The 18,977-nt window shown below is 40.5% G+C and overlaps 1 protein-coding gene across 5 annotated transcripts in view; it reads right to left on the bottom strand.

Annotated features, from left to right (window-relative positions):
- Positions 1-18,977, bottom strand: part of NALCN (sodium leak channel, non-selective) — a 308,843-nt gene that overhangs the window by 182,742 nt on the left and 107,124 nt on the right. For all 5 annotated transcript variants that reach the window (XM_027590539.2, XM_027590535.2, XM_027590538.2 and 2 more), the window contains exons 8-10: positions 18,292-18,434; positions 18,058-18,162; positions 12,905-12,991 (exon numbers count right to left, since the gene is read on the bottom strand). In XM_027590539.2, coding sequence (XP_027446340.2) covers positions 12,905-12,991; positions 18,058-18,162; positions 18,292-18,434 — 335 coding nt within the window. The remainder of the gene's footprint in view (positions 1-12,904; positions 12,992-18,057; positions 18,163-18,291; positions 18,435-18,977) is intronic.

Genomic DNA, 18,977 nt, shown 5'->3' with positions numbered 1-18,977 from the left:
GCTTCACTGGAGTTATTTCTATTAATTTGTTCAGTAATTTTGCCTATAAAACACTGCCTTAAAGATTCTGAAGACCCTGTAGGCAAACATCCAACAGATCAAAACTATGGAGGCCATAATGAGGATAAATTAAGATAATGAATAGTACAGCTCAGAAATCAAATCTTTCTTTAAATTGCTGCTTGAGAGAAAATATCCTACCTTGGTAAACAAATTTCATGCATTGTACATTGTATCAACCATGTACTAAAAACTGTTTTAATTAGACCTCAAAATAAACATATTTGGAGAACAATGCAATTACACAATGATATTCTCAGAAACCATCTTGCATATGCAGCCATGAGCATAAGAACAAGAACACAGTGTTAAAGACCAAGAACAAAAACCTAAAATACATCTCTCATGTGCAAGTGGTGCATCTTCCGTTTCCCGTATTTAGAAGACATCTGGTATATGTTACCTCTATAATCAATATATAAAATAATGCTGTCTGATATAGAGAATTGTTAGAAAGCAAATATATTTATAACAAGATTGAAAACAGAACGAGTAGATGTCCTGAGAAACTCTGCCTTTCCCATCTGCCTGCCCCTGGAGAGCCAGAGGATAGATGGAAATCTACACGTAACTTTCCTCGAAGGTAATGAGAATCTGTGATATCCGTGAACAGGTCAAGCCCTGACTGGGTTGCTCTCTTTCCCGGACAGTAAGCTGGGGGACTTCCCAAACATGGAAGTCAAATTGTAGAAAGAAGGAAGAGGAGGTTCCTAAGGTATTTTCATCTCTTGGCCAGCATGAGACTATCTTTCACTCTGCTCTGCAAGAGTAAGGTTAGAGGTTAAATCGTAAATTGCCACACAAGTATTTATTACTGTTATTAATATTTTTCAAACGCCAGCTCCACTGTGTAACGCAAACAAGATTTTTTTTTTTTTTAAGATTTTATTTATTTATTTGACAGAGAGAGACAGGGAGAGCAGGAACACAAGCAGGGGGAGTGGGAGAGGGAGAAGCAGGCTTCCCGCTGAGCGGGGAGCCTGATGTGGGACTCGATCCCAGGACCCCGGGATCATGACCTGAGCCGAAGGCAGACGCTTAACGACTGAGCCACCCAGGCGCCCCGCAAACAAGATTTTAACGAAAAGTAAATGCATGCCCAGTGGAAAAGAAGTGCCACTAAGAAGGACCGACTATTAGGCTAGTAAGTCAGTGAGTCACATTTCTTCTAGCCTGTGCGGCGGAGCCAGAATAGCACCTACCTCCCCGCAGCCACAGCCTCGGCAGCACCCTCCCACTCTGACTCTGGACTTAGCCATGTGACTTGTTTTGGTAGCAAGACAATGGCAGAGATGATGTGAACAGAGATTCAGAAAATAGTTGGGGGTTGAGACTTATTCTTGCAGCTCGTTGGACCATCACAGCGACATTCTAGGCAGGCTTGCTGCATGGAGCCCGTGGGCCCCGCCATCCCCTTTACCCCGAGAGTCAGCCATGGCCCAGAAGCAGAGACGCTAGCTGATGAGCTAGCTGAGGATGCTGGTTGACTGCAAATAGAGGACGAGCCCGGCTGGGATCAGCTGAGCCACAAATTCATGAGCAAAAATCAGTGTCTGTTTTATAAGCTATTAAGTTTTAGGGGTGGCTTGTTGTATAACCAATACACCCACCAAGCCTGTTTCCTCACTCCGGGCACAGAGCTAAATGACATTACTTAGCCTGTTAGCCTCGACATGGGGCAGTAAGAGTGGTTCTCATCACCAGAATGGAATGGAAGTGGTGTGTCATTTTGAAAGGGACAATTAAGAAAGGGGGTGCCTTCTCCAAGCTCTTTCTCTCTTCTCCTCTATAGTGATCTTGGAAACTAGGTCCTTCAGATGGGATTATCAAAAATTGTACTCTCTCTCTCTCTCTCTATATATATATATATATATGCCATCTTGATTGAAGGTGGTTGGGGAACACAGTTGGTCCCACATGTGGTGTGCTGGAGTTGGAATTGTGTACATCTCTCCCCAACTTCATGTTCAGTGTCATGTTGCTAACTTCAAATTGGCCATAGTGGGCACACCATGGAAATGAGCAAAAGCTACCAGTCAGAACTCTCCCACTTCAAGATGGTTATTAAACACTGTAAACATTTGCAAGCACAGCACTGCCCCACGCCCAGCTGCCCCAGCTCTCTGGCACCTCCTTGTTACTCTAGGCTGGATGACATACATATCATCCCATTCTGATACCTAGAGACCCATCATGACTCATAATGCCAAGGGCACTCACACAGACCCTCTCACTCTTGATCCTATTTTTAGATGTATTAATGTGAAGTAAGTAAAACAGATCAGGACATTTGAGTTCAAGTAATTTTTTTTCTTTTTTTGAGAGAGAGAGAGAGAGATGGGGGCAGAGGGAGAGGGAGAGAGAGAATCTTAAGCAGACTCCATGTCCAACACAGAGCCCAACACGGGCCTTGATCTCACAACCCTGAGATCATGACTGGAGCCAAAATCACGAGTAGGATGCTTAACGAACTGAGCCACCCAGGTGCCTCTCAGGTGCTATAATCTTCTATCTTCTATATTCCAAGGAGCTGCACCATTCAGCCTTGGGCACAACAGGACCCAGAGTGATGACTGGCCAATGAGGCTACTGCACATATTCCAGCAATTAGCCTCCAGAGTGACCATCCCTTCCTCAGATCCTCTGATTCTGACTTAGAGTCGATTATAAGTGAAATGCCAGACTGCAGGTGCTAACATTTTCTACTTTCTCACTAGCGTTCAATAGGCCATAGAGTAACCAGCTAATCTCACCAGATTTTGACAAACAGTGCTTTCTTAGTCTTAGTCATCAGTATTGTTGTGAGTTTCTCTTTGTCTTCATGAGTACTTTAGTGAGAAGTTAGGAAGGTCCACAGCAAGGCTGCTAGACAGGGGACCTTACACTATGATGATTTTAAGGTCTTTGGACACTTCAGTCGACATTCCCGTAGCTAATTAAAATGTCTATATGTAGAATCACTTCAAATTTACCCATATGTTTATTTTTAATATTAACTGGTGGACAAGTGAACATAAAACTTTTGTTTTAAACTCAAGAGGGGAATCACACATTTGAAAATGAAATTAAATAGCAGTCATTTTCAACAAATTTTAGATCTGACACAGTGAAGGGCTTAGGTTGTTACACTTGATGAACACAGAGTTAAACAAGAATTTTTGAACGAGATAGTATCTTCAAGTGGGTGATTCATTTTGACATACTTAAATTATTGAGGAAAGAGAGAAAAACAAATTTGAGGGGTTGAAAAAACAGGCAGGAACTATACTATGAAATGACACGTTTTTTTACTCTGTCCAAACCAGTCATCAGCTGTAGGGCACGGAGGGAGTCACACTGCTCCTCCAAACCATTCAACTGCACTAATTGTGCTGAAGACGGAGATAAATAAATAGCAATTTCAAACCTTAGCTGAAGACTTTAAGGAGGGCTGCATATTTAACCCCAGAAATCAAGGCTCGGAAGAAGAACAACGTAGCCTTCATTTTTTCCAAAGGTGACAATGTAACAAATATTTGATGGAAATTCATCTCCCAAGACTGTATTATGAATGCCTGACGTAAGTTGGTAAATGTCTCCTGGTTAATATAGATGTAAATATTGAAGAGTCATGGGATTTATTCAAACTAGAAGATGAAAATATACAACAATATAGGAATTTAGTTTGGGATAATCTGAAACGCAAATAATTTTAAGATGTTCTGAATATTTCTTCCAATGAGGCCCCAAAATCAAAGACACCAAACCATTTAATCAACAGAAGATAGATAAACAAAAATAGTATTAATTTTATCTTATTTTTATCATGTCTGGTCTCTAAATATAATTATTATCTGAAATGCATATATATTCTATTTGTATATATAAATATGTAGAATATATATTTAAATATATATGTATATAAATACATAAAATATATATACTTATATATATTTTATATATATATACTATATATATATATTTATATATATAAAATGTTTAGAACTGAAAAGTTACACAATCAGCTCCTCTCTAGTTAATTTGGCCATAACTGGTTTCAAGACCATAACAGGTCTCTTTCAATTAGCTTTTTAACTACCTTCTTATACCTTTGGTTTGTGCTGTTTTGGCTCTAGATATTTTATTCTTCCTGTTCTTAATTCCCATTCCAGGTTCTTATAGAATACTTTTTATTCCTTTTTTCCCCCCAAAACTTTTCCTCCAAGCCAGCCGTTTCATGTTCTACTCTTAGAGACAAAGATGGGAGTGTGTGCGCACACACCAGTGTCCAGGAGGGGTATCACGGGCCTCCGCCTAAGAGGAGGGTGAGAATTTGTGTCTGCTGTGTGTGAGGTGGTGTAGTTCTGTACATGAAAGCATATATATGTGTACACTCACATATAATCCCCCAAATATTTGCCAAGCACTTATCATGTGAAAGCTATAATGGAAGTAACCGGAGGTAGAGAAGAAAATGACCGAACTGAATAGAGGCGTCAGAGATCAATCACTGTACTGAGGAAGTTTAGTTTGCCCTGATTTTGAAGGTAGGGCCATTAGGTTGGGATGGAGGGGGGATAATTCAAAGAAACTGAAAAGACTGAATTAACGACAGAATTGTGGACAAGTCAGGCTCAGGGAGGATGATGGGGGTGCATCCTCGTTCTGCAGAGGCAGGAAAAGCCCGTTTCTACGTGGGAATGGGTCAGGGAGAGGTGTGTTTGATTTTTCAAGATGAGAGGGGCAACACGCTCATGAGAACAAGTGGGCGCAGGTCTGTTGGGACTCTTCGGGACACTCCTGAGATGCAGAAACAGGGCCGGAGCAAGGCGGTGAGGTCAGACTACAGGTGTGCATGAGCACAGGCTTCCTGGATGTGCACAGGGTACTCTGAGGCAGGGGACAGTTGGAAGAATGTGCACACAGTAATGACAGTCATTTCCACGCCCTTGTGACAACTGCATCCCACACACTGTGCTAAACATTTTATGTGCATCATTTCCAATCCTTATAAACCCCCAAGAGATGTCATTATCCCCATTTTTCAAGTCAGCAAACCGAGGCTCTGGGAGATTTAGCAAATCGTCCCAGGTTCTCCTGGGCCAGTCTCAGCCGGGCCACACCATCTCATCACCTTGGTCTGTAAGCACAGCAGAGGTTTGCTTGTGGATGGAAGCTAAATTCTCCTGGGTTCAATCAATTCTTGAGATTGTCTGCCAGTTCCTGGGAAGGTTCATTAACAAGACAGACGTCTGAGAAGTGCCTCGCATGTCACTTTATCACTTGAAATACACACATCACACAGTCCACCTCCCCCAATCTTTGCCTTCAATGGAAATGTTCTCAGAAAGCATTAAAACACTAGAGTAATAATTTTGCCATCATTTGACCTACTTATGGTTAGAGCCTATTACCTCTGTTCTTGACAGATGGAGGCACAAGATGCTACAGAGAGAAACGGAGCTCGAGCATGCTGGGTCTCATGCATACTTTCATTTTCTTGTCAGTGATTTTCTCTGCAGTAATAGATTACTGGGTGTGTTTGGGAAGATGGCTCAACTGTGCGGCCACATCTGTCAAATTGTCAAGAGACGAAAACGCCTACCTGAGAGGCAGGAGAAAAATGGCTTGTCACAGCACAGTTGGGGACCCATTTAACAGAACTTTTTATCATGCAAGACAGTGACCTCTTGGTGCAGCTGTTGCTTAGGCCAAAATAGAGTTTAAACAGCTAAGTAACTGGTTGATGGGAAAAGAGTCAACTATAACTTTTCCCTTTTCTGAGATGCACACACTAAAGACACTTTCTAAATGGTCTTGGTAGTATCGCCTAAGAGAACTGCACCGTCACCTGAAGAGGGAAGAGCTGCAGAGTGTGCATCCAGAGGCCAAGCACTAATATTTCAGACGTATCTTTCTAATATCTCAGTGTCTTCTCAGTTAGACAGAAGTGATACGCCCTTTTAGAATTGCACAGAATTTCTGAAAATCGTTTGAAAAAAATCAACAGGTAAATGGGCTTACTTACAGAATGAATAAGCAATCTACAGAAAGTATAAGTGGCCTGTGAATCTATACAGAAAATGCTCAACTTCTACAGATTGTAAACCAGGGAGATCTAAATTGAATGTATCTTCACACCATCAGGTGTAAAAGTCTGCTAACATCAGCTGTAGACAGGATGCGAAACGCTGATAAATTGTTACAAGTTGCCGCTAGGAGTAAAAAGTGCCATCTTCCCAGTCAGTAACCAGCTACGTGACCTTCACCAAATTACTTAAGCTCTCTGTGCCTCATTTGTTCCACAGAGGTCACAAGAGGTCACAGGGAGCCTTTGCTCCCTCCACAGAGGTCACAATAGCACCTACAACTGTGGCACGTGTGAGCACAAAATAATTGAACACCTGGAACCCACAGTGTGGCTGACACAGAAGGGGTGGTCCACAAATGTGAGCTGTTATTATTTCCAACGGTGGATATAGAGGCATCCTTCCCATCTGTGTCTCCACATTATTTCATAATCTTTTTACTGCAAGGAAGGGATTGAATATTATATTGTGAAATGGCTCTAATTTACCAACTATTCACTTATAAATACAAAGAAATTAGGTGGTGTTTCTTCGAAGGAACTATCCTATACAAGGTGATTTGAACTTCAGGTCAGACCATAGCGGTCTCTTTGGCCCTTAAAAGACTTCTCAAGCCCTGCAAGACTTCGAAGTTTAGTAGGGAACCTGTCCCTGAGTAATAACTCCTGAGGTCAAGTCCCACTACTCATATGACCAAAAAGTTACGTCCCTCTCCACCCGCTCCATGAAGCTCCCAGGGGTGTTCAGCAGTAGCTCTTGCAGACAGAGACTAGGCTCTTGCAGAGAGAGACTCCTTAATCAGAAGGGACTAAGAAGGGAAAATTACTTTGGGTTCCTACTGCAGGAATACTTTGCTTAAGTGGACTTGCTGCTTCCATTCCATTCCCATGACCAGCTGCCTCTGGCCAATCTCCCATTTGGGGAGGTCTACTATGAAACTATAGTCTCCCAGCCTCACACGCATCTTTGGATGTTTCCTTGGTGAGTCTCTTTAGAGCTCTTGAATGAGAGTTCACCAAACTCAGTTGCAAACAGCCATATTTGGGCACTGTGTAAGAAACAGAATAAAGCCAGCCTTCAAGGAGAAAAACAGAGGCAGATGCATGGACAGAAACAAAGATGAGAAATTATGTGTCAGCCCACAGAGAGCAAGAGAAAGACAAAGAAAGCATAGCTGCCTGGCAGGTCTGACTATACTCAAAGGCTCACTGTGAGCCTAAGATCTGTTCCTTGCAACCAAACAATTCTTGAGTGGGACATAAATACTCACTTAATCCTCACAGTTGAGGAAGGAGGCACTATCCCTATTTTACAGAAATATGCCCAAGGTCTTACTAATTAATAGCAGAGCTGAAATATGTCTGTCCCCAGAGCCTACTCTCTAAGAGGCTACAATATGGTGATTTACTCTCCTACTGGAACAATGCTGTGCTGCATGTTTCTTCATGGAGTGAAGTAAGGATGTCTGTGGTTGGGGAGGCAGGGGGGAGAGGTAAGGGAGTCAGGAGTCATGTGCTGGAGGCAGCTGTAGCACAAAAAGAAAAGGAAACCAGGTCTAGGGCTTGGGTCATCCCTATTCTCAGGCTTTTCCTTGTCACTTGGAGCCATCTTGTTCCCATAAGGGCCAATGGCAGGAAGGGGTGGGACCCCAGATGATGAGCATATCAGCAGTGCACAGGGAAGAAGAGAAAAAAGCAGAGAGACATTCTAGGCAGGACAGAGGTGGAGGGAAGGGGTGTTTCAGGGCCTATAGGAGGTTTGCTTATTTGTCCTTAGGTTAGGAATGAATTTATAAGGAGTTGCATAGATCTCCTGTGGCTAAGTTCCTTAGTAAACATGGTATGAATTTCATTAATAACTAGCTAAACATGAAAAATGTCCTAGTAAAATTAAGTTAATGAAGTTAACACGAAGTTAATCAACTAAAAAGTTCAACAAGTGTTACCACAGAGTTCATCACTCACAGCCTAGAAAGTCTTGCTCTGAACTTATGGTTTTGCAATTAAATTTAAGAGCATATGCATTTTCATTTATTATGAAAACAGAAAAGACCACCCTAAGGGTGCCAAATTGAATCCTTTTCCTGAATGCCTGTGTAGACTCCCGATATGGTTATAATTATAGTTATGATTACACTTAAAAATTGTGTCTCAGAACAAAAGAGTAGATATTGCAGACTTTTTAGTTGCAGACCAAAGGTGCCTATTTTTTCTTCTACCACTGGCTCTATAGAGCCTATCACTCTGTAGAAGAGTAAGAAGACCTCTGAGTTTCCTAACTCATCTGATAGCTCCATAATCAGCTATGGAATCATCTTCCATAATCAGAGGGAGCAGAGATACCACAATGATTGCAACATTGGAAATGACGGAAAATATGTGTGTGTGTATGTAGCTATGTAGGGAAACAATAAAAAAAACTAATCTTGTTGCTCAGATCCTATCACTGCTCAATGGAATATATAAAATCTTAATAGATTTATTGCTGCAAGGTAAAAAAAAAATGTGTGTGCGTATACATGCATATATATTTTTACATTGCGAGAATACATATGCATATCTATCTATCTATCCATCTTTTAGATACATGGTTTTTAAATGTCCTTCACTTATAAAGGCATTCAAACCAGTTTCCATTTATGTTGAGTTGGTGGTTTTAAAATTTTGAAATTTTGAAAACATAAAATTTATGGAAAGACTATTTTGGAGTAATTGAAATTTATGCGCAACTTACTACTATACCATCATTGTGAACTGAAGTCATATTTATGGCAACTTATTTCATGGGTTACCTATTTTATCAGAGCAGCAGGATATTGGGGTTTTTGGGTAAAATATTCTGTGTTTTAAACTTGGGGTCAAATTTTAAAACAAAGTTCCACTCTCAGGACAACATCAACCATTCCTTTAATACTCAGATGGGGACTCTGGATGACCAGTTTCCCAACTCTCAAATATTTATTCATACCTCATTTTTCTGATTTATTTCAGTGATGGCAAAATTACTGAGTCAATTTAATTATAGCTATTTATATGCTTCATTCCAATAAGTTTGACTTTTTTGGTTGAGATAGGAATTGGTTTTGGTTCTTTTCAACTACGTTATTCCTAAATCTACATTTCTAAATTCCTACCTATTTATTTCGCATGCTGAAGAACTTAAAAAGAATTCAGACAGCCTTGGGAAATAACAGAAGTCATGGCTAGGTCCTGTTGAGCCTCTGTCACCATGTTCGAGAAGAGATAGGCTGACAAAAGCATCCAACATTATCCAACTTTGATGGGTACTTTCTACAAACAAATCTCAATGTACTGCTTGTTTTAGACTTAGAAATAAACACTTGTATAGAAATAGTGTTATTGCCATCATCCACTCAATTTCTGGTCCCCTATAACAAGACCAAGAGGACAAATAGAGCTGCTTCTATATGAGAAGACAAACGAGTACTTGCACAAGCCAGGAAGGTTCTACGTCCTTCTTTCACTTTCTTGTTCTCTTGTTTGGTAAACACCAACTGAGTCTCTTCCATGTGTCAGGAATCATTCTGGCAGTGACCATGACTGCTGTGGTCCCTACTGCCACTGAGTTTCCTCTGGTTGGAGAAACAGACTTTAAATAATGAATTATACCATTTTAATTTATTTTATGAAAATTATGACGAACACAAAAGAAAAGCATAGGATGACGTGGAAATATGCAACCAGGGGAGCTGATCCCCTATTCTCTGAGGCTGAGGAAGGCTTCCTTAAGGAAGTGACTTCTGAGCTGAATTTGAGTGGGACAGGAGAGTGTTCCAGAAAGAAGAAACACGGAAAAATGACAGTGCCTCGCGGAAGCAGAAATGCTGTTTTTGTAAGAGATACACAGAGTAAATGCAGGAGTAACGGGTCTTAGAAGAACTGGCTCTTATTGTTGACCTCTAGGCCACCTCTGGAAGGGGGTAAGGGAGGATAAGCTGGAAGGAATTTAAAGCAAATACTTATGTTTTAATGTCATTTCTATGGTTTAATGTATGTTTTATGTAATATCACATTTTGCCCATTTTAAAAATAAAAAGAAGTGATATATTCTACTGTTTGTCCTTGAGGGTGAGAGATCATTATAGTTCTAGACAGGAGTGAGTGGATGATTCAGACGAAAATTTCCTTGTTACCTAGCTTTAGATGGCATTAATCATTAGTAAAAGCCAATGAGTATTTCATGACCGTTTTATTTTAAATATTTTTTCTTTACTTAATTCTTTCTCTTTTAATTAATTGATGAGTGGTTAATCAATTTTTCACTCAGACATGAAAATGTACTCTCTCTATTCACAGCTCATGCTCACTACAAACAGATCAATCCCTTGGCCATCTCACTTTGCATCTGTACTCGTTCACATCGGCTCTTCTGGAAAGCTTGATTTAGAACCAAACATGTAAAAGCTGAGTTGAACAAACGTCAGACTTTATTCACCTTCATTTCAAACCATATGTATCATCATTCATAAAGCTTACCAAGCATGCCACCATATTCACAAACATGTCTAATATGCAGGTCTCTTGGATGCCACATTGACATAATTCTAGCCTAACATCTACCCACCTCTCCACTGACCTTCATTTTCCTATAACCCTGTATAGTTCTGTCTCTTCATTACACTCTCCTGGTCATTTATCTCTTGCCATCTCAAATCTCTGTGATAAAGAAGCTAACTTGCTTTCTAATTCCAGATTGCAACCTTGAGGCATCTATTCACAAGTATTTTATATAGGTATTAAAGATTTATTTTATTTATTCATTGAGAGAGAGAGAGAGTGAGAGAATGAACAGGGGGGAGGGTCAAAGGGAGAGGGAGAAGCAGACTCCCCGCTGAGCAGGGAGCTCCATGTGGGGCTCGATCCCAGGACCCTGAGATCATGACCTGAGCTGAAGGCAGGCGCTTAACCGACTGAGCCACCCAGGCGCCCTTTGATACCTTTTAAGCAATGTATTCAGGGCCCCAGTCAGACTCTGATTTGGTACTCATAGCAGGCCTGGTTATTTCTATTACAAACTCATGTTTCCTTGGCATATTTTCCCCCCGCACTGGATAAAGCATGGGACTAGAAACCGGAAGACCCAGGTGTAGGTCCTGGCTTCTCCATTTGGTTGAGGTGCAACTTTAGCTCACCCAGGCCCTCTGGATCTCCACCTCCTCATCTACGAAGGCTGAGGGAGCATGCTGGTCTTTCTCCATCACTGGGCTGTACCGAGTGAGGGTCTTCCCTGACCTGGTTGAGGAGGAGGGAGGACTCCAAAATGTATATTCCCCTAGCATCCGGCATTACTTCTTTGAAATCCTCATTACTCTTGCAATTGCTAGTTCAATGCTGGTTTTTGTCCACTCACCCTGAAGTACCCCTTCAGTAAGCTCCACGAGGGCAGGGGCTGTGCTTTTCTTGGTCGGGACTCTCTGAGCATCAGTAAATAGCAGCCGATGGATTACTGAGTGAGTGAAAGTGCATTTTGGGCAAGAAGCTACAATTGCTGTCATTGTTATTACCGCCAGTAGCAATGGTAATACTAGAAGTAGTTGTAGGAGTTGACTACTAGGACTGTCACATCCAATATACAACGGAAAGAGAGCCACAGCATAATATTAGGTATCATCAATATTCACTGTAAACTCTTCCTCGCCACTCCTTTAACTGATAGGAACAAATCACTATATGATTAAAAGGCCATATGAATGTAGCTCCCTGTAATGGTTCAGAGTACAATATTTTGCTTCTCATGTAGCAATCCTTGAAATGCACAATGAGCCCCCACCTAGCGAATGACCCAAAAGAAAGAAAGAAGGTGTGTTCTAATCCTGAAGCAGATGACAAAGCCTTTCCGAATTTTGGGGACGGACATAAGCAACTATAAAAATCAGTCCCTTGTGAGAAGAGGATTTGTAACTGAAAACCAGAGGGAAGAAAATAAAATTCTCCAGGAGGAAGAGTCAATTTTCAGTCCCTAGGATGGCGTGGCTTGACTTTTCACCCTTATAAAGAGTAGGGGGAAATGGACAGAGTGAAAGGTGGAGTGGGAGGGATGCTGCTTTTGGAAAGGTGATATGGTTCTGAGTAAGTATTATTGATATTTAGGGGCGGGGAGGGGGGCAAAGCACGAGAAGGTGCCAGTGCAGTCCACTTAAAGCAAAGAAGGAGTTTATTGGGTTTTAAGTAAAGCTCAGGGCAGTCCAAAAACCCGCAGGCCCGAAACCCGATGGGACATCCCCTGATCACTTCCCAGGACCTTGGAACCCACGTGCAATCCCAGAGCCTTGTGTTTGCTGCAGGTGCACCTGTTAGGGAAGCAGCTCTATTATGTCACATTGCTCAGCTTGCAGATGCCGAACAGACTACCTCTTAAAGATATTCCTTCCCAGGTACTTGGTAAGGTACTCAATTAAGTGAATTGTGATTGTGACTGCCCTCCCTTAAATAATTCAGGCCTTTGTAGAATACTTTTGTAACATCCAATATGACAACAAAATTCTTCACTGATTTAATACTGCTGGCATGATGTTATTACTTGTGTGCCTTCATTCACTTGAAATTGACCAAATCCTTGCCGTGTATCTAAAAAAATAAATAAATAAATAAAAGGTGGGTCCTGGGAATACGGAATGGTGTCAAATACTGTCCTTGACCCCAGGACAATAAACTTGGACAGACCTAGAGTTTGGAGAGCAGTGGACTTCCTTGTATAAAATAGAAGTCACAGACCTTTTTTGCTGGGTGAGTTTTAAAAACGGTACTGTACCGCACCTGGAGGCAGGCTGGGGCGCGTCCCTGGGGCTTGTTGACATCCACAGCTACCAGCTGCCATCCACCGGCGGCATCTTCATGAAACATCTTCAAGACAAAGAGGGAGATGAGTCAGAGACACTTAATACGGAACATCATGAACTCCTACTTTATGTCTCCAGCTTCTACCGTTTTTATGTTATCAAAGATTTGTCTTTTTGTGGGTTTATATTTAGAACCTGAGTCATTCCAATTATGTTCACTGGAACACAGAAAACTTAAGTGAATAATAATCATAATAAGAATAATGGCAATCGCTAGCCTGCATTTACTGAGCATTTGCTATGCATCAGGTTCTGTTTTACATGTGCTTTGCATATAATTGCCCAAATATTCTTCTCAACGAGACTTGACAGGAGGCATTTTATCCCCAATATATTGGGGATTATTCCATATTAGACCTGGGGAAAAAAATAAAAATTAGAATTCCAAAGCATTATGTCTGGTGTGTTTTTGACTGGGAGTGGTGAATTTTTATCTTTATTTACTGGACATTCCTCACTGTGTCAACAGAAAAATATTCTCAGGATGAATAACAGAAGAACTGTGCATGTGGCACAGGGAAGGAGACTGGTTATTTTAATGGTAGAAGACTGACATATCACTTAGTAGACTCTGTGAGATTATTTTAATGATGCCAAATAAATCTGCTCAGCAAAAATTTTATGTGTTTTGTCTTAAATTACATAAGTGACAAAATTCACAATGGTATAGGATACTAAAATCTGATATTCATTGAATGGGATAGCTGGATTGTTGAATGCCTGGGTTATTATCTTACTGCATACTCTACTCCCTCAAAAATTAGTCATCTGTCAATATTACACCCAAATGGAAGACATTTCCCACTTATAAATATTTTATGCTAGTATATTTTCTTTCCAATTCCTTTTGTGTGTGTAGGGGGAGGGGTGTGGTTGAAAGTGAGATAAGGTGGAATTACGGATTTTTATTTTTCTAAGACACTAACTAGAAGCTAGGTTTATTCCTGTCCAAGACCACAGTTTCACACACATAAGTAAATATTTTCTTTGCCATACTTATTCATGCCCTCACATTAGTCTGTGTTCAAAAGGGTAATTATTGATGGAAATATGAGATAATGCAAAGATCCCATACCTAAGATTCCTGGGAGTAGAGGCAGTAGATCGTTTGTAGAAAGAAAACTTGTGAGGTGGTGAGGGACAAGTGCCAAAATTCATAGACCTTAATATGTATTTTTTTTATTAGAAAACATTTTTTTTAATGGTTAAACTGGGAATTCTCAACAATGCCAACCTACAAAGATCCACTCAGAAAAATGGTGTATCAGATGTTAATGCGTCCTAGAATCAGTACTTTCCAAAGATTGCACTGAGGGCTCTTTGCCAAGTATGCTACTTATTTCATACTTTCCAACATATAGAGAGAGCACCCACTACATGACATTCTACAAAATACTGTTACACATATGCTCAATTTAATTATTTCATGAAGCATTATCCTGACTTATTTTTACATTATGCTGTGCTCATCGCAAGTGTAGCTACCGTTTGTCCATATATACCATATAAGTATTTTTAAATGACAAAACGGAGGTGCATATTTGCCCAAAGATTCTTTGATCCAAGATACCAATTACAAACTGTTTCTCTTAGGTGCTATGTACAGGATTCTGATTCCCTTTAGAATGAATTTTGAAAGGTACTCTCAGTGGTAGAATCCAGCACGTCCCCATGAATAGGCTCATTCTGAGAATTCATACATTGGTTGAAATGAAAACCTTTTAAAGTGCCTTTTAAAGTTCCTGTCAAAATTCTGGGTGTCTCCTTTTAAGGAGAAAAGACAAAAGCAATCCTGTCAGTCACTAGCTAAAAATCTTCTGTACATGCATCCTATCATTGCACAAAGGATCCCTGGGGCATATATTTGCTTTGATCAGTAGCAGACTAATTTTCTCTGTTAAATTATTTTTTTCCAGTTGACCAAAATCAAATGAATCAATTTAATTGTTAGTAAAATTGTTCTCTCAAGGTCACTTCTTTGTATAAAATGAAGTGAAGGAAATGCAGACATGTTCGATGTCTAATTTCTCTTTAGTCCCCTGAATTATAAGACAACATTTAGATTGGTTAATGTAACAATTATGTGAGGTAGAAAACAGGATATTCAAATCCAGGAATCCTCAGGGCTCAAGTCCTGTCTCTCCATATCCCTCAATATGACCCTAGTGGACCATAATTTGTATATACATACTGATTGCCAGAGCCTGCCTTGAGTCTCTTATCAGTATAAAACGAAGACTTTGTGGCCCTAAAGTTGAACAGTTCTTTCAGTTCTTCTCCAGGCAAAGTGAAATAAGCTCACCTCTACCATGAATCAGTGTAGATGGGAAGACCACATGACTGGTGACAGATGTCTGAGGTGAAGCAACTAAGGAGTGAGAATAAAGGTCTAGGCTAGAGAAATGCTAAGTCCAGGACATCTTCTAGTAACACGTCTGTGCCTCCCAACATCCAGCTCTGGGGCAATACCCCTGCCCACATGTGGCAGGGGTAGGCCTATTGTGGACTGATGTAGGCACCATTGTATCACAGATGAATGAGTCTCTTGGCCTTTAACCCAACAGCTAACTGAGCTGGTGGCAACAGTGACCCATGCTAAAAATTATGCAGGTATGAAAGCCACTACCCCCTTAAGAGCTCATGCAAACTAATGATTACCACTCTGAAATTTTCCACTTCATTTTCTCTTTGTTTTCCTGTTACATGTTGTATTACGGTCCCCACAAGTCCTTTGGCATTATTTTTTTCTGTAATGTGTTTCGATGCTGTGATTCGAAGGCAGGTTGCTTTGTTATTAAAATTAAAAAAAAAAAAAAAAAACCTCCCATTAGTTGGGAACCTCTCATCACTGGTTCTCTTTTGCCTCTGAACCGTCCATATTAGAGCCAATTCCTACTAAACTGCCTAAGATCTCAGAAAGCCCGTTCTTCATCCCGTTAATATGTATAATTTTCTCTCTAAACACACAGCCCTCTTGGAAAAGTCAATGGACTCAAAGACACCACCAAGCCCACCAAGCCTGGGACCCCCTTGGCTCTTCTGTGAGGATAATTTAACATAGAACAACTGCAAATGTTCCACATGCTGAAGACTGGCAAGAAGTGTCACCATTACTGAAAAGCTGTGTGCTTTGCAACACAGTCACCACCTTTGTTTTCATTTCCTTAATGCCTACCTGTTTTATTACAATTAGAAACTAATGATTTAGTGTTTTAAACTATTCAATAAGAGGCCCTTGTGCACAGAGTTCTGTCAGATTTTACAAATGTAACAGAACCCCAGGAAATGATGCCCCCCCTTCCCTCAGACACTAAAGCCTCTGGGCCACTCGCCTAGTGGCTGGCGACGGGCTGGGCGGGGCCTGTTGCCAGGCACCCCGAGTGCTGTTCTACCGAGGCTCAGGCTGGAGCTCCAGTTGCCTAGTAACCAGGTCCTCAGCCACAGTATTTTTCTTAATGAAGGTTTTTCACGATCCTCTGTGTGATTACCTCTGCTGAATACCTAGACGCATTACCTCTGAATTACCAACGTAGTCCTCCTGATTAAGTACAATCTTGCATCAAAATCATTTTGCACAACTTTGTTGAACATCCCCTTCGCATTTCACTTTCTATTAGAACTACTGGCTGATTTGGGGGAGCTTCCCAACACTACTTTTTCAGCTGTGGCTTTATAAATACAAATTACTGAATAAGCATGATGTGGTTTCAAAGACATCTTAGGTCATCTCTCAGGAACACTGGATGTAAATTCTGCGCTGAGTTCATAGATCTATGCTCCATTTAGTTCTCAATGTCGATAGCAGAAAACACACCTTCCAGAGGTTGTCACCTGACTTAAAGGACAGACCAGAATGGACCTGGAACTTTATTATTTCTCATAGTTCACTGGAGGAGATGACAGAGGAAATAAAAACTTGGTGTTCTGTTTTTTTTTTTTTTACATGTCATCTGTGATATAACTTCATAACTTTAAAAAAATCTTTCATGAAAGTTTGAATGGTTGCTTGCCAGAACTGAATAATATTAATACTATTTCATCTATAATGAGTTGGCCAGATGATTCAAACTTTCACAACACCATAAAGATGCTGCATAGGGCTTTTTCAGATATTAGCACATTTAATAGCATTTTTAACATATAGTTAATAAAAGTTCAATTTGAAGATTTTCAGAGTAAGATTTTTACTTTGGCTCTTTCACAAATACCTTTGTCCCCAGACCACTATTTACAAAGTCCTATTAAACTATTCACAAAGTTATATTAAATTTCTCTTAAAAATGAACATTAAAATAATAGTCACAAGCATTAAAATCATTTCATTCTTGATTCAGGAATTTTTTCTCTCTCTCTTTTATAAAGATTCAAATTAGACTAAGATATATAAACCTTCCCCACCTCTTTGTAAACACAAAAAACAGAACCCCCCAAAAACCCACACACAAAACCAAACCAAAATTAAAAACAAAAACATTGGATCTGGATTGCCCTTCAATGTAATAACTGCCCTGATACTTATAATTAAATTCTAGGGCACTCCCAATTTCTTGGGAGCATAGGGGCACCCTTCTGAATATATAGTGATTCCTCAAAAATCACAGGTATGCATTATGGAGTCTTCTTCATAATTTACCATACTGTGATTGGCTCGTTCTGAATGAAATATACTTTACATTCCCCAAATAATTCTACCCCTATACATAAAGGCCATTATATTGGTTTTCAATTACATGAATAAATATTTATAAAAATGGGAAATTCTACAGTTTCCATTTTGATCTGTAAGCTTTCTGAAGACTTATAATGGCCAAATCAAATCAAAAGTACCTAGTAAATGTGGTGACAATCTTGGCTTTATATCGAATCCATCCTATCACCCAGAAAAGCTGATCTGGTTGGTCTGGGCTTGGGTCCTTGCACCAGCATTTTGGAATAGCTCCATCCATGGGCGTGACTGTAGAAGGCCTTCATCAGAGGGCTTTCCCAAGTTCCATCAAGGCCCACTGAGGGTGGGGCCGGATATGTCCGTGTTCTAGTAGGAAAGGACATCACCACCCCCCCATATGGTACCTGTGTGGTGGCCGTTGACGTAGTACTGCTTCTCGATCCCCACATCTGTTGAAACTGTACCCTGATTTCTGCAAACGTTTCGATGATGACAGCGATAAATACATTCTGAAAGAAAATCACAAACCACGTTTACTAAAGACGGGATGAGGAAGCGGAGGGCAACAGAAAGCAAACGAGAGATCTGCAGAAACGGCCGGAAAACACAGATTTTATCAGGAAGAGCTTCTGCGGTACCTTCACAAGCCAGGCCAGGAAGAAGATGAGCGTGATGAAGTAGAAGTAGGACCTCCAGCGGGGGAAGCTGTCAATTGCTCTGTACATGAGGAACACCCAGCCCTCCTGGGACGCAGCCTCGTACACCGTGAATATGCTGGTTCCTGTCAGGACACGAGAGAACAGACTGAGTTACCACGGGCTTGGGAAATGGGGAAACGCTGTTCAGAAAAACAATCAATATTTATCCATGCTCATTTTCTCAATGACAAAAACTCTTTTAAAGAGACTGAAATCACACACAACATTTGATTGCACTGATTCTTAGGATTTTGATAAAGTTGTTTCTGACTTCAAGCCAGGGCAATTTCACAAGCAATAAAATAACTTTATGTTCTATCTTTAGCTGTTAAATGCATCTAAGAGCTTGGAAAGGAAACGAACGTTCAAACCAAGTAAAGCTGTAATAAAAAATAATGTGTACAGTATGAGCTTGCCACACGGGGCTTAACACTTTTGAGTGTGCTGAAAGCGCTTGTTATTGTTTCCGCCAAAATGAAATAAATTTGAGAACTGGGTTTCATTTGAAGTCACTCTCTCAGAGGGACACTAAAGTTCCTAGGGCTCCAAAAATTAATATGATGGAGCCTGTCTTCGGATTCCATGGTGTTGACTGAACACTGAAATGTAAGGCAGTAAATCATCAA

Source organism: Zalophus californianus, chromosome 3 (genome assembly GCF_009762305.2).
Source record: "Zalophus californianus isolate mZalCal1 chromosome 3, mZalCal1.pri.v2, whole genome shotgun sequence".
In the NCBI taxonomy this organism is placed as follows: Eukaryota; Metazoa; Chordata; class Mammalia; order Carnivora; family Otariidae; genus Zalophus; species Zalophus californianus.
The sequence above is the reverse complement of the archived record's forward strand: the minus strand, read 5'-3'. Positions and strand labels throughout refer to the sequence as shown.